General features: G+C 45.2%; 1 protein-coding gene across 44 annotated transcripts in view; it reads right to left on the bottom strand.

The window, feature by feature from the left end:
* Positions 1-2,995: 2,995 nt before the first annotated feature.
* The window catches only part of SCRIB (scribble planar cell polarity protein), a 122,562-nt gene continuing 110,077 nt past the window's right edge, over positions 2,996-15,480 (bottom strand). For 43 of the 44 annotated variants that reach the window (XM_075086060.1, XM_075086038.1, XM_075086036.1 and 40 more), the window contains 2 exons: positions 11,722-11,773; positions 2,996-5,357 (listed from right to left, as the gene is read on the bottom strand). In XM_075086060.1, the coding sequence (XP_074942161.1) occupies positions 5,200-5,357; positions 11,722-11,773 (210 nt within the window). In that variant the 3' untranslated portion in view covers positions 2,996-5,199. The remainder of the gene's footprint in view (positions 5,358-11,721; positions 11,774-15,480) is intronic. The other variant, XM_075086083.1, reaches the window with a different exon arrangement.

Raw genomic sequence — 15,480 nt, 5'->3', positions numbered from 1 at the left:
GACTGTTCCTGTGGTACCACGTGATATGCCAAGGTCCCTTTCCATCTGTACCTGCAAGTCAACAGTTGCAAAGGAGGGAGAATGAGGCCAAGGTCTAGCACGACACTGTCTCTAGAAAAAGGAATTCTGCCCTCTTCCCACTGAGGCTGCTTTTCTTTCTCTGTGCTACCACATCCTGGTAGCCATCCATTGATCCAAAGGAAAACTTGTTTGGGCTACATGAAATGTGTTAGTTTTTTTACCAGTTAAATTGTATTTTTAAAAACTTTAACCATGTAAACAAAATAGCATTTGTTTGGGTTTTGTTTTGTTTTTTTTAAAGCAGAGCCAAGAAAGCCAAGAAGCTTAAGATCTTGCTGATCATAGAATCATAGAATTGTTAAGGTTGGAAAAGACCCTTAAGATCAATATCACTGTGTTTCATAATAATCAGCTGATGAGCAGGTCTCAGTCTGTGCATTGCGTCCAGGCTACTTCTGTAAAAGCCACCTACTGACTTATGTGTCCAGGTGTTCCTTCATAGACACACAGAGACACACGTGCACGCTTCCACACACCCCTGGCGGTTGGTCAAATGGAGCCAAAGCCTTAGGGTTGGTGCTCCATGAACTCACCCACACCCATGAAGCCACCCACACCCATGAAGCCACGGGCTGGAGCAGCAGGCCCCGTAGAGCTCAGCAGTGGCAGAAGGGACTGGTCCTCACTGCCACAGAAAGCAGCATCACATCAGGCAGCCTTTACTGACAGAGGCCCAGGCACAAAGCATGCAGTCATCACAGCACATAGGTAATATTTTGTGCCTAATCAGCCCCTTGAATGGATGGAATTAGAGTCTCTCTGCAGTTAGTGCTGGTACTTGTCTTAAAGGTTGTAACACTAAACAGCACATTAAGCTTTTCCCCACCCCATTCCTGAATTTACCTCCATCTCCCTTGTATGCCATTAAGCAGGACATTGTTTTTAAAATAGGTGCCAGTGATGAATGTTATAACTGTATCCTACATAGAATCTCCTGAGTTGGAGGGGACCCACAAGTGTCATCAAGTCCAACTCCTGTCCCTGCACAGGACAGCCCCAAATTCACACCGTGTCTTTTGAGGGCGTTGTCCAAGTGCTTCTGGAATATCGCCAGGCTAGTGCTGTGATGACTCCCTGGGGAGCCTGTTCCAGGGCTCCACCACCCTCTGGGGGAAGAACCGTCTCCTAATGCCCAGCCTAACCCTCCCCTGGCACATCTCCCTGCCATTCCCTCGGGTCCTGGCGTTGGTCACCAGAGAGGAGATCAGCGCCTGCCACTCCTCATTCCCTTGTGAGGAAGCTGCACACCGCCATGAGGGCTGCCCTCGGCCTCCTCTGCGCTAGGTTGAACAAACAAAGTGACTTCGCCTGCTCCTTATATGGTTTCTCCTCTAAACCCTTCCCCAACTCCGTGGCCTCCTCTGGACCCTCTCCAGTAGGTTTATATCCTTAATGTCCTGTGGTGCCCAACACTGCCCACAGCACTCGAGGTAAGGCCACCCCAGCGTGGAGCAGAGCAGGACAATCCCCTCCCTCGCCCGGCTTCGATGCAGGGCTCGATGCCCCCCCAGGGCACAGTTGGTCCTCTTGGCTGCCAGGGTACACTGCTGGCTTGTGTTCAACTTGCCATCGACAAAAACCCCCAGGTCCCTCTGCAGAGCTGCTCCCCAGCCTCTTGTTCCCCAGGCTGTCTGTACCGCCAGGGCTGCCGTGCCCCAGGGGCAAAACCCAGCAGTTGCTCTTGTTAAACTTCATACAGACAGTGATTGCCCAGCTCTCCAGTCTGTCCAGATCCCTCTGCAGGGCCTTTCTGCCCTCGAGAGTGTCAACAGCACCTCCCAGTTTTGTGTCAATGGCAAACTTAATTGGTATTCTTTCAAGTCCTGCATCCAAGTCATTAACAAAGAGATTAAAAAGTACTGGCCCCAAGATGGATCCCTGCGGAACCCCACTAGTGACTGGCTGCCAGCCCCATTCACTATAACCCTTTGAGTCCGACCCAGCAGCCAATTGCTCACCCACTGCATTACATGTTTATCCAGCTGTATGCTGGACAGCTTGTGCAGGAGGATACCGTGGGAGACAGTACTGACAGCTTTACTGCAATCCAAGATCACAACAACTGGCTTTCTGTGGTCAGCTAGGTGGGTGACCTTGTCATAAAAGGAAATCAAATTTGTTAGGCAGGACTTTCCCCTCATGAACCCGGGCTAGCTAGGACCAGTGACTGCATTGCCTTTCAGGTGTTTTTCAATGACTCCCAGAATAATCCTCTCCATAATTTTATCCAACACAGAAGTGAGACTGATGGGTCTGTAGTTAGTGGGGTCATCCCTGTTGCCCTTCTTGAAGACTGGGACAATGTTTGCCAGCTTCCAGTCAACAGGGACCTCTTCAGATTCCCAAGAACATTGAAAAATCATTGAGAGAGGTCTCGCTATGTCATCAGCCAGCTCTTTAAGTACCCTTGGATGAATCCCATCAGGCCCCATTGACTTACAGGGATCCAGCTAGAGCAGCAAGTCCTGCACAAGTTCAGGGTTTATTAGGAGTTTGTCATTCCCACAGTCATGGGAATGTATCATCGCACCTGTTTGTCCCCATTTCCTTTCCCCACTACTGCAGCTTCTCTGGACCAGAAAGCTCTACTCCCATCCCTCCCCACCAAGAGTGAATCTGCTACTTCCAAAATGAAGGAGTCCCTTTCAAACTATATAAAGATGAAGCTAATAGTTACTGGGTTAGGTTCTCTTCCTCCCCTTTCAGCATAGATGCTAGTTTTCTACTAGACTTACATGAGCAGCACATGCTTATCTTGATATTCCTGCAGTTGGCATTGATTTAGGTGATCTTTAACTTCTGCACTCAAAAGCAGCAAAATCACTAGTACATTTGCTAGATTATAGGGTGCCTAATAATAACCGAAGTGTTGGTATGGAAATCGCAGACTTCACACAGCGCAAACCACATTAACTAAAGGTTCTAAAATGTAAAGTAAACTTTATTATCCTTGAACCACAAAATAGATTTCTTTGGTTGTACAAATTTCACTAGTTACAGTCTTGATGCGCTAATTTTCCCTCAGAGTCTCTCGGGAGAAAATGGGAGAGAACCCAGAGCCTGGCACCAGGTACCGCAAAGGGAAAGAAAAAACAGAATCACAAGTTAGTCACCAAAACCAATCCAGGATTGTTTTCAAAATTGCTGTTGTTAAAAAGCAAATGCTAAAATTAGATTTAAAAAGGAAAAGCTCAAATTGCTGATGATGGAAGCAGCCATAGCTGCAGTTTGATATTTTCAGAGTTCCCCCTTCAAAGCTCTGTAAAATTTAACCATATGAGGTCAGTTAAAATGATCCACTGGATTTTGGCATGAAGGGAGATTCTCAACTAAAAGAAACTGCATCCAGTTCTTTCATTCAGCAAATATACAAGCTGAAGTGCCTGTCGCTCCCAAGCCACTTCAAGTCACTGAAAGGCTTAAGGTCCAACTCTGGTCTTACTGCTGAAGGGGTTCAGCAAGAGAGCACCGATGTAGCAGGATAGACAGATCAGATTACTGCCACACTCAGATGCCTTTCTCCCTATTAGAGGCATTAAAAACAAAAAAACAAATCCAAAAAAAACCAAAAAAAAAAAAAGAGGATGTTTTACTTCAGTAGTGGGCAGCAGAGACTGATTTCAGAGCTATAAGCAGCACCTGCCTCCTCCATCCACATCTGCAAAGCTCATTTGATATAGAGTCTGTTCACAGCCCTTGTTTCACTCATGGAAACCAGGAATCACACCCCTGCTCTTTTCATTTTCATTTTTTTCCTCTTGCATGGGCAAGCATGTATTTTCCCTGTTCTACATGGAAAGGGGCCTGAAACCAACAAGTTGGCAAAGAGTAGAATTGTGTAGTTATTGCAAAGCATAGGCCAGACCCATCCTACTTCATTGTGCTCCCTGCCTGGCAGGTGCTCCTTGAAAGCCCCATGCTGGGCACCCCCGTTACATCACATTTCATTTCACAGCTAGTGGGCAACATAGTGGACTCACCCACTAGTATCCTCCTACCTGTAAGACTCCATTACTCCTAACCTGACCCCAGCGATGCCACTTCCTACCCTTCCCCACTTCCTGAATCCTAACCCACTATGTCATCTGCTGCTTACACCTCCTACCTCTGCCACCATATCCTAATCCCCAACTATTCTGCTCTCTATTGCTGTCACACATGCACACTGCTATAACTCTTGCTACAGCTGTTTGGCTCCTTTCTCATTTCTGCCCCAGTTCACCAATTCAGTCATGGTGCTGCAGGAGACAGATACCTGGCCTCCTCTGACACTCAGTACAGTGTGCTTGTAGAGTGGTTCACACTGCATGCACGAGATACACAGAGTTATGTGTACATCTAGGTAGGTACCTGTCTCTCAGAATAGCACAAAATACTGGGAGGAGCAGTTTCCTACACAGGATAGATTGCTGTGCTCACAGAGGCAAGTGGCACAGAGCTGGCACAGGCTCCTGCTTTTTCAGTCATCTTTGCTTGAGCACATAGGTGTCAGTGTCAGAGGGAGGCACTTCACTGGAACTGGAATTCCTTTTTTTTTTTTTTTTTTTCTTTTTTTTGCCTCCAAGCTACTCATTTCCACATACTCCCAAAAGAAAGTGAGGTGACATGGTGTGGGAGGTGGAAGGAGCTGCTTTTTGGCAAAAGACTGGAAATTAAATAGGAGCAAAGGCAGGCTGGACCTTCCTTCTAATTCATACCAGAGTAGAAGCTCCCATATTAACCACTACAAAATCCAAGTTGAGGAAATAACAGCTGGAGCCCAACACACTCTCACGCTCATATGTTCTCTCTGTCCTACCCTTCCCCCACACACAATATTTACAGGCTAACAAGCTGCAGCTGCCCACTGCCCTACCCACACCTCCTCTCAATTTGCCATCAAGAAGTCTAGTGTTGTCCCATTTTGTTTAGGACATGCCCCAGTGCATTATTGGGTGAGAAAAGAGGGCGGTTCACAGCCTTAAAGGAAGTTAGTTGACCACAATGCTGCATGGGGTGCTCAGTTGCCATCCAGAGTCCAGGCGGCAGCAGTGTGGGCAGTCCAGTGCTGTCCCTGGAGCACAGGAAGCTCAAAAGCCCTGTGCTGGGCTATTCCATTGCCCAGGTGCATCAGATCTTCTACGTGGGGACAGCAGCCTCCAAACTGCGCCGGCTGTGTCGGAGTTTGCGTTTGCTGCTGTACAGGGCCATTTCTTCAAGTGCTGATGAAGTAGGTGTTGAATCATGTGTTACTAACATTTCCTCTTCCTCTGGCTGCCCATCCTGCTCCTGGGGAACTGTGTAGACAGGAAAAGTTAAGGTTTTAAGACAAAGTGCTAGGTTAAGTATACAGCTGATATAGTTAACATAGACATAAGGGTATACCCAGGTGCTGAATTTGAGATAGCACTGAAGTCTTTGTGATTTACAGTAATCCTGTGCTCAGAACTTTTAGGTGATCTGTAGCTCATGTACTGACTACTGCAGATTCTGGGAAGGAAGTCACATGTGTGAGAGGTACCTGCCCTTAACACCCATGATTCACTGAACACTATTGGAAGCACAAAGCCTTAGGAAAAATCAAGTATACTGAAAGGACTCAGGTGTATGCTAGTGCTCCAAGCATTTCACTAGTTTCAAAAGAGTAGCATGCCCTAAAGACCAGTGTGATCGCCAGTATGGTATGCTGTTGCTAGTTAGAGAGATGAGCATTTTGGCCTTGCTTAATGTTGAAGTTACACTACTAAGTCCTTTCTATAAATTTAGACTGTGACCTGGGTCCCTCACCAAAGAAACTCACCAGGAAAGATACTCTAGCAGGGCAGACTCTCAGTTAGATTGGTCTCAGGCCTTTTAGGATGTGTTCTGCATCTGAAGTACACTGCTGTTACAGTGGCTCCTTACCCTCCTGAAAGGAGCTGGTAGAGCTTATCATAGAATCATAGAATCGTTAAGGTTGGAAAGCACCCTTAAGATCATTGAGTCCAACCGCTAACCTATCACTGCTGAGTCCACCCCTAAACCGTATCCTCAAGCACCATATCTACCCTTCTCTTAAATACCTCCAGGGATGGAGACTCAACCGCTTCTCTGGGCAGCCTGTTCCAATGCCTGACAACCCTTTTGGTGAAGAAATTTTTCCTAATATCCAGCCTAAACTTCCCCTGGTGCAGCTTGAGGCCATTTCCTCTCGGCTTATCGCTTGTTACTAGGGAGAAGAGTCCAACCCCTGCCTCACTACAACCTCCTTTCAGATAGTTGTAGAGAGCGAGAAGGGCTCCCCTCAACCTCCTCTTCTCCAGGCTAAACCCCCCCAGCTCCCTCAGCCGCTCCCCATCAGACTTGTTCTCCAGACCCTGCCCCAGCTCCGTTGCCCTTCTCTGGACACGCTCTAGCCCCTCAAGGCCCTTCTTGTCCTGAGGGGCCCAAACCTGCACACAGTACTCGAGGTGCGGCCTCACCAGTGCCGAGCACAGGGGCACGATCACCTCCCTGCTGCTGCTGGCCACTCTGTTCCTGATACAAGCCAGGATGCCATTGGCCTCCTTGGCCGCCTAAGCACACTGCTGGCTCGTGTTCAGCCGGCTGTTAACAAACACCCCCAGGTCCTTTTCCTCCAGGCAGCTCTCCAGCCACTCCTCCCCCAGCCTGTAGCGTTGCATGGGGCTGTTGTGACCGAAGTGCAGGACCCGGCACTTGGCCTTATTGAATCTCTATACCGTTGGCTCCGACCCAACGATCCAGCCTGTCCAGGTCCCTTTGTAGGGCCTTCCTGCCCTCCAGCAGATCGACACTTCCACCCAGCTTGGTGTCATCTTATCTGGTATGCTTTGATATACACCTGGAACATCTGCCCTTTGTGATAATTTGGCTTGAGCAACTATTGGGACATACTTGTGTAAAAGGAAAAAGTTCCACAAAACCACAGATTTTTGCCTTCAAGTGCAAACTGGCTCCTGGGAAGCCTCTCTAAAGTCTGAATGTAGCAGAGAACCTAAACTACAGAAATCTATGAAGATGTATCAGATCAAAGGTGCACAGTCTGCTGAGCTGTACCCAGTGGCCTGACCTCTGCTCTAGAGCCAGACTCCAAGATGCAATATCCCCCTTGTTACAGTACCCAAGTACGAGCAGTTGCTATAATTCAGAATCCTTCCTGAACTCTTAACCATAGCGTCAACCTGTTGTTTGAAAAGGCCTAAGAACCAAATGAATGTAGGCAACAAATCTGACATCTTGAAAGCATACTGGAATTGGTAGGCAGATGACTGACTTCCAAACAAGGCGAACAGGTATAAAAGAAAGGCATAGACACATGCAGATAAAAATCCCGGTGGGTGGCTGGGGGAGGAAATCAATGAGGCTTAGAGGGGAGTAATTCCTTTTAGACCCTCTTAGACTAAAATTTGCCAAAGGAGCCATCAAACATGCAAGTTAATTGGTCTCAACACAGCATACTGAACTTTTAAAACAAACGTCTTGATTGTTCCTCAGCCAAAGCTCTTAACAAAAACAAGCTGCCATGGGATAAGTAGGGACATGATAAGAAGGGATATCCTTTAGTGGGTAAGTAAGTAGTTAAAACACAGAAAAAGTGCAGGAAGATATTACCGGCTATCACAAGATAGAGCTGCTATCTGATTTTGGCCAGTACTTGGTAACTATCAGGGTAGTCAAATGAAACTCAACTACAAAATAGGGTACTAGGATTTTAGAGAGTTGACTGGGCAATGATGTGGAAGGTGAAATTTACTGCAAATGTGAATAGATTCAAGAAACAAACTCCTCTAAAATTAAAGGCCTCTAACTTAGAAAGTGCTAGAACACAGATTGTTGTAGCCTGGAGTAGTATTCCGGAAGGAATCACTTTATGCTTTTTGTCTTTTATGCTCTTTTCTTGGCATTCCCAGTGGCTTGCATCAGACACAATATTGGACTAGTCAGAACCTTGTGCTGACTTAGTAAGTTTATTTTTGCACTACTGGATGACACTTGAGCTCAATAAAAGTAATATAATCCCGATCGCATATAAACTGGAACATCCTTAAAATGAGATTATGATACCGTAGTCATTAGGGGGAGCTTTCTGGGAACACTAGCACACTTCTCAGCAATACCATTTCACTTTTGAGGATTAGGTATCAGAAAAGATGGGAGAACATACAGATCACCCTTTGCCACTGTATAAACTCATCATATACCTACATTTGCAATACTGCATGCAGCCTTGTTCTCCCTCTCTACCTTAAAAATGGCACAGATGAAATAAAAAAACGGCCCAGAGGGGTGTGGGAATGATTCCCACAAAGAACAACTAGGATTCTTCAGCCTGAAAGAAAGATAACTGATATGATACTGACATACATGAATGGTACAGAAAGAATGAATATGATATAGTTATTCACTGCATCCCAGAAGACCCAAGGAAATTATCAAGAAACAGAATTAAAGTAAACAAAATGCCTAATTATGGAACTCAATGCCACAAAGCATCATGAAAGATTAAAAAAAAAACCTAGGCAATTTCATAGAGTATCATTCCGTTGATGATCTATACACAATACCCACCTCAAGACATCCTACTTAATAGGTGATTACTGAAATCCGAGAACATGCATCTATGCAAGCTCATTTTCTCTGTTTCTTTCCCTAAGAACTCACTTCCAGCCAAACAGGATACTTGTATATTCTCAACCAGTACAAGCCTCCCTTACATGCTTCCTGTCCTATGAGAGAAATCAGAAAATACTGGTAGACAGCACAGGCATTGCAACTAGTATGAATCTAGAAGTTCTAGTTTTGTGAAATTTTAGCATTTTGGTGGGAAAGAACCTGCAAAATGGAAATCTGGAGAACAAAAGGGTGGATGCAAGTCTTTGGAGTAGAGATGTGGCTAAAAAGCCTGGATGGGGATACATTAACAGTAGAAGAAGGTGGAGACATCATCTTTCATTCCTATGTGCATATAAGCTGCTGAGTCCTAGACAAAACTAATTAGTGATTAGTGATTAGTGATTAGTCCAGTGTAGGATAAAAAGATACCTTTCCTGGACAAGTTGCTGTAGACATTAGACATCTCAAGTGGACAAAGACCACAGGGACAAAAGTAGTTTCTTAGTTTCTTACATATCGTAAGCAGGTATCCAGTAGTAAGTGCAATACAAAGTTATCAAGGGTGTATTTCTGAAACCTGATGGTTAAAAGATTGGAAAGCAAAAGACTCTCGCTTTAAGTGATCTGGAAAAGTTATGGCATAAAGCATGCACATAGCATGGTTCTACCCTAAAAATGCTATTACGTAGTTCAATAACTTCATGGCTTCTTGAAAACCTTGGAATAAATGTTTTTAAACACATTTAAAAGATGATGACTATGAAGTCAAACCCGAGAATGGAAAGAACTATTTCTTAGAGCCCATTGCAATGGACAAGAAGAAAATGGTGTGCGTTACTCAGAATCGAGTAGATTGGAGAAGACCTTTAAGATCGAGTCCAACCATAAACCTAACACTGCCAGTTCACCACTAAACCATGTCCCTAAGCACCACATCCAAATATCTTTTAAATACCTTCAAGGGACGGTAACTCAACCACTTCCCTGGGCAGCCTGCTCCAATCCCTGACAACCCTTTCAGTGAAGTACTATGTCCTAATATCCTGTAAAATGAAAGATGATCAGAAGAGAGATATGCTAATGCTTTCGTGCAGTCAGCAGTAAGATATCCTTGGAGTTTCTGTTATAATGCTTTTCTAGCATGAAGTTTAGGAAGTGCTTGTAAGTTTACCGTATGATCAAAAAAGCTGTAATTCCATGATCAAAGATAATTCTTATTAAAATCCCAATGCGTGTTGAGGTATACAGGAAAAAGGTGTCACTAAATGTAGCAGCTAGATCTCTTTAAAGCTGTATTAAATACACACAGAAGTGAAAGTCCTTCACAAAAGTGAAGAAGTGCCTGAAAAGCTGGAAGTTGAAAATGAAGCTGGGGGGGCAGGAGGAGAACGCACACACATAGTGTTGTTTTGAACTAGTTTGGTTTGATCTTTGGTAACTGGATTTCCTTCCTTTTATGATAAAGAAAAATGCAAGTAGAAATCAGTCCAATTCTCAAGTATTTTCCCAGAGAAATATTTTATTCCAAATATTTTATCCACATGTTCTGAGAGAAGGATTTCTGAAAAGAGACAAAAGCAGACCTAGCAAGAGGCTGGAACTGATGCAGAAAATGAGGATTTTTAAAAAATTCCTCATAGAGATGTTATAACTTGCAAAAATCTATGTTAAAGTAAAAATAAAAATCTGTATGTTGGCTGGAATGCTATACCGCCTGGAAGAATGAGATGGAGGAAATCTAAGAAAAACTCGAGAGCTTTGTCCCGTATCAAAAGAGCTTAGTTGCATCTTCATCTGCTATACTTCCAATATACTTCCAAACTGGTTTTGGAAAACCTGTCTTTTTTTGGTGCCTCACACACATCACAGCCTCATACAGTGGTGACTTAAGGATTACTTAAGGACTAAGGACTAGGTTAAAAACTCTTGATAGAACACCACACTCTCCTCTTTATGGGTTTTATTCTGAGAACCCAACAGCCCAATGACAGGCCACTGTGAGGTCTGAAGCCCCTAAGCAATTGCTGATCATTTCCTTACCCTTCAGTGACCTCCTAGTTATGTACACTGACTACCTCAAGAGAGGTTGAGAGGTTTACTCCAAGAGGTGAAGAACAGATGTTGTTCTCAGGAAAGTAAGTTTTTCTTGAGTATCTCTGCAGCAGAACCTCCTTCTGGAAATGGCCCATACATGGATCAGATGTCTGGAGCGCAGCCTTTACTCAGAGGGATTTGCAAAGATAAACTTAAGAGAGAAACTGTTCCTTGTGTAAAATAAAGGGGTGTGGGGTGGGGAAATAGCTCCAAAACAGGTAGAAGAAAACCAGCATCAACTGTTGAAGGAAACAGAAGTACTACGAAGGAGCAGGCAGGCCCTGCTGAGCTCCACTCTACTACTACAGCCACCTAGAATGAAGTGGGAGATAATCTGACCCCTGCCTATTATAGCTGGGGATGGAAAGACATACCACAGCTAGGACGGCCTGAAGAGATACAGCAGTTAAAGCTTTAATTACTGTTTATTTAGGTGACCGTGCACACAGATCCACAAGCCTAGACTTGGAGAGTCACCTGGTTACTCAAGTACCCAAATGCTCTCAAGTCTTAAACCAGGATGAATTTATCTGCAGCTGCCTGCTGCAGGCAGCAAGATTCTTTGCTCTAGCAAAAGGGCCACAGAGCAGACCCCAGAAAATGGACATTATCTACTTAGAGCAGGTGATAGAGGCCAAAACTTCCCACCCATGTTCTGCTACCACTCTTTACTCCAGAACACAAATCCAGAAGAAAATGAGGCATGCTCGTTACACACCATTCTCACCAAGTTAGCCATCACTAAAGCACAATGCAAATATCCTACCCAAAACTGATCGTGGCAAGTTTGGAGGTTTCATTCTAGAACGGACAAAATAGGACATTGTTTCAAGCGGCAAGAAGTTGAAGTCCTCACTCATGCGTGTTGATTCCACACGCAGGCAAAGGGGAACCCTTTAGAACCAAGGTGGGAAGTAAATAGTACAAAGACCACTCCTTTGGCCATGAGCTTACCTGTGTTATTTCTGTCATCTATGTATCGGAGGTCATCAGCTGCATCAGGTGACTGAAAAAGAACAGAAAACATGAGCATCCACCTCTGTAACACCAGTGCCATGTAATTTCCCACCTCCAGCACGCTACAGAGAACCTTTCACCCTCAAAGGTGCTGGTAAATACAGCAGGCAGGGTATGAGCCTCAGTGAATGTACATGATTAAAACATTAATCCTTTGTGCTAAAGTCAATCCTTTGTGATGAATTGCAGGATGAGGTGTGTGTTTGCCCACCAGAGCTCTCCTCCTTTTATTTTGTGTGTGTACGGAGGAGAGGACAGGAAGTGATATGAAAGGCAGAAAGCATAAAGACTACAGAAAACAAGTAGAAACATGAGAGGAGAGCAAAGACATGAGATACTTTTCCTCAAGAATCCTGGATCTTAATTTTGCATCTGTACTGTTCCCAGGCCTAGCTTCTTATGCAAAATCAACTTCCTTCTTTATATTCAGGTGTGCATGGAGAACTGATGTGGAATGTGAAGCAGTTACATCCCAACAGATGGCAGAGACAGCTTTGGAGAAATGGCTAAGTGATAATCACGGAACTCTACCAGTTCCTGCTAATTTTAAAGCCTTCACAAAAGGAAGACCATTCCAACAACCAGAGCTGTCTGTAGCTCATCAGACCAGAGTGACAACACTATGAGAAAACAACTTTGCTCATAGTCATGAACTTGAGGTGGCTTGAAAATAAGCATTACTCTGGAGACAGGCATAAATGTCCCAAGCCCTATTTGTTTTGCTGAAATCACAGAATCACAGGTTGGAAGGGACCTCAGGGATCATCTAGTCCAACCTTTCTAGGAAGAGCACAGTCTAGACAAGATGGCCCAGCACCCTGTCCAGACAATTCTTGAAAGTCTCCAATGTGGCCGAGTCAACCCCTTCCCTGGGGAGATTATTCCAATGGTGACTGTCCTCACTGGGAAAAATTTCCCTCTCGTGTCCAATCGGAATCTCCCCGAGAGCAACTTGTGTCCAATTCCCCCTTGCCCTCTCCATGGGACTCCTTGTAAAAAGGGAGTCTCCGTCTCCTTTGTAGCTACCACTTAAGTACCAGTACGTGGTGATGAGATCCCCTCTGAGCCTCCTTTTCTCAAGGCTGAACAAACCCAGTTCTCCCAGCCTATCCTCGTATGGCAGCTTCCCAGTCCTTTGATCATCCTGGTGGCCCTTCTCTGGACCCCTTCCAGCCTGTCGACATCTTTTCTGTATAGCAGGGACCAGAACTGTACACAGTACTCCAGGTGTGGCCTGAGAAGCGCTGAGTAGATTGGGATAATGACTTCTTTCTCTCTGCTGGCGATGCCCTTTTTGATGCAACCCAGCATCCTATTGGCCTTCTTGGCCGCAGCAGCACACTCTTCAGTCATGTTGAGCTTCCTGCCCACCAGGACCCCCAGGTCCCTTTCCACAGAGCTGCTCTCCAGCCAGGTGGATCCCAGTCTGTGCTGCACTCCTGGATTATGTTTTCCCAGATGCATGACCTTACACTTGTCCTTGTTGAACTTCATAAGGTTCTTGCTAGCCCACTCTTCCAGCCTATCCAGATCTCCCTGCAAAGCAGCTCTCCCTTCTGGAGCGTCTACTTCCCCACTCAGCTTGGTGTCGTCCGCCAACTTCATCAGGCTATACTTGGTCCCGTTATCCAGATCACTTATGAAGATGTTGAATAACATTGGGCCCAATATCGATCCGTGGGGGACCCCACTTGTGACAGGTTGCCAGTTTGAAAAAGAGCTATTTACCACCACCCTTTGGGTGCGGCCTCTCAGACAATTTGTCACCCACTGCACAGACCACTTGTCTAGGCCATAACGCATTAATTCCTCCAGGAGGAGGCTGTGGGGAACTGTATCAAAGGCCTTGGAGAAGTCCAGGTAGACAATGTCCACCGCCCGCCCCACGTCAACCAAGTAGGTCACTTTGTCGTAGAAGGCCACCAGGTTTGTCAAGCACGATCTGCCTTTAGTGAAGCCACGTTGGCTTTTCCCAATCACGTGCTTCATTTGACTTGTGACGGCCCCCAGGAGGATTCGTTCCATAACTTTCTCAGGGATTGAAGTAAGGCTGATGGGCCTATAGTTACTCAGATCCTCCCTCGAGCCTTTCTTGTAGATAGGGGTAACATTTGCCTTCCTCCAGTCCTCTGGGACATCCCCCGTTCTCCATGACTTCTTGAAGATTATGGAGAGCAGCCTTGCGATGATGTCATCCAGCTCTCTCAACACCCTCGGGTGGATGGCGTCAGGGCCCATTGATTTGTAGGGGTCAAGCTCCTGTAATAATTCACATACTAACTCTTCCTTCGCTGATGGTGGGTCGGCGTTTGGATCAACCAGCAATTTTGTTCCCAAAGCCTGGGACACAACAGTGTAGGTAAAGACAGAGGTGAAGAAGGTTTTGAGGACCTCTGCCTTTTCAGCATCATTGGTGATTGACTCTCCTTTTCTGTTTAACAGTGGGCCTATGTTTTCCTTCTTTTTCTGCTTATGGTTGACATGTCTGAAGAACCCTTACTTGTTATTTTTCACCTCTACAGCCAGTTTCAATTCAAGTTGGGCTTTTGCTTTTCTAACTGCATCTCTGCACGCTCTGGCAATGCCCTTGTAGCTCTCAACGGATAATCCTCCACTTCTGCATCTCTGGTATGCTTCCCTTTTGGATTTGAGTAGACCCAGCAGGTCATGGTTGAGCCATGGGGGCCTCTTGCTCTGCTTACTTCCCTTTCCTTTGCAGGGGATAAATTGGCTTTGTGCTTCCAGTATAGAGTTCTTGAAGAATTCCCAGCACTCACTAGCTCCTTTGTCTTCCATGGAAGCTTCCCATCGAATTCGTCCCAACTGAGCACTGAGTGAGCTGAAGTTTGCTCTTCTAAAATGCAGAACCCTTGTCTTAGAGGTGACCTTCAGCACACTCAGCAGGATCCCGAACTCCACAATATTGTGGTCGCTGCAGCCAAGGCTCTCACTAACCGAGATATTACAAAGCAGGCTTTCTCAGTTTGTGAATAGCAAGTCCAGTAGCGCCTCATTCAACCGTTCTGTTATTCTATGAAAAAGCAGCTTAAATGAAATTAGGTTCTTTTAGGAAGGAGAACCACCTCACCATGGCACTCACCCGCGAAACTTGGTGTTCTTTTACCATGTGATTACTTCACAGGTTATCTACAGCAGAGTTATAACATATGAAAATTGTCACCACAGCTCCTTCTTGGGCAAGATACTGGATACATTCCAGTTTGAAATGAACATTTACTCCAATTTGCAATTAGTTGGCAATCTTTTCTATAGTTTTTTATTCCCTTTTAGTTCTCATCTTTCACTTTAAAAATTTCAGGATCAGTTAAGGTGAAGATGTAGCTGCTTTATATTTGCAAAGCTTTTGTCATTAATTTTAAAACCACCTAGACCAACTTTTTCACAATTCCACTTGACTGAAGTCTCCAGTAAATGCTCAGTTACGCAGCATGACCGATCGTCATCGCCTCCCACACAGACAGGGCCCTTGAGAGGCCTTCCTCTAATCATTTAACCTCTGCTCTGAAGGTCATCACTTCATGTGCAAGTACTTCCATCAAATCAAACCCTAACCAATCTAATGGATGGTTCAGCATGCAGTTTATACCTGGATTTCATAAACAGGTTTGGAGGAAGGAATAGCAGCAAATTCCCGGTAGTCAAACTTCTTTTCAGACATGGACTAGAAGGGACAGC

This window comes from Phalacrocorax aristotelis, chromosome 2 (assembly GCF_949628215.1).
Source record: "Phalacrocorax aristotelis chromosome 2, bGulAri2.1, whole genome shotgun sequence".
NCBI classification, from domain to species: Eukaryota; Metazoa; Chordata; class Aves; order Suliformes; family Phalacrocoracidae; genus Phalacrocorax; species Phalacrocorax aristotelis.
This window is presented reverse-complemented; position numbering and strand designations above follow the sequence as displayed.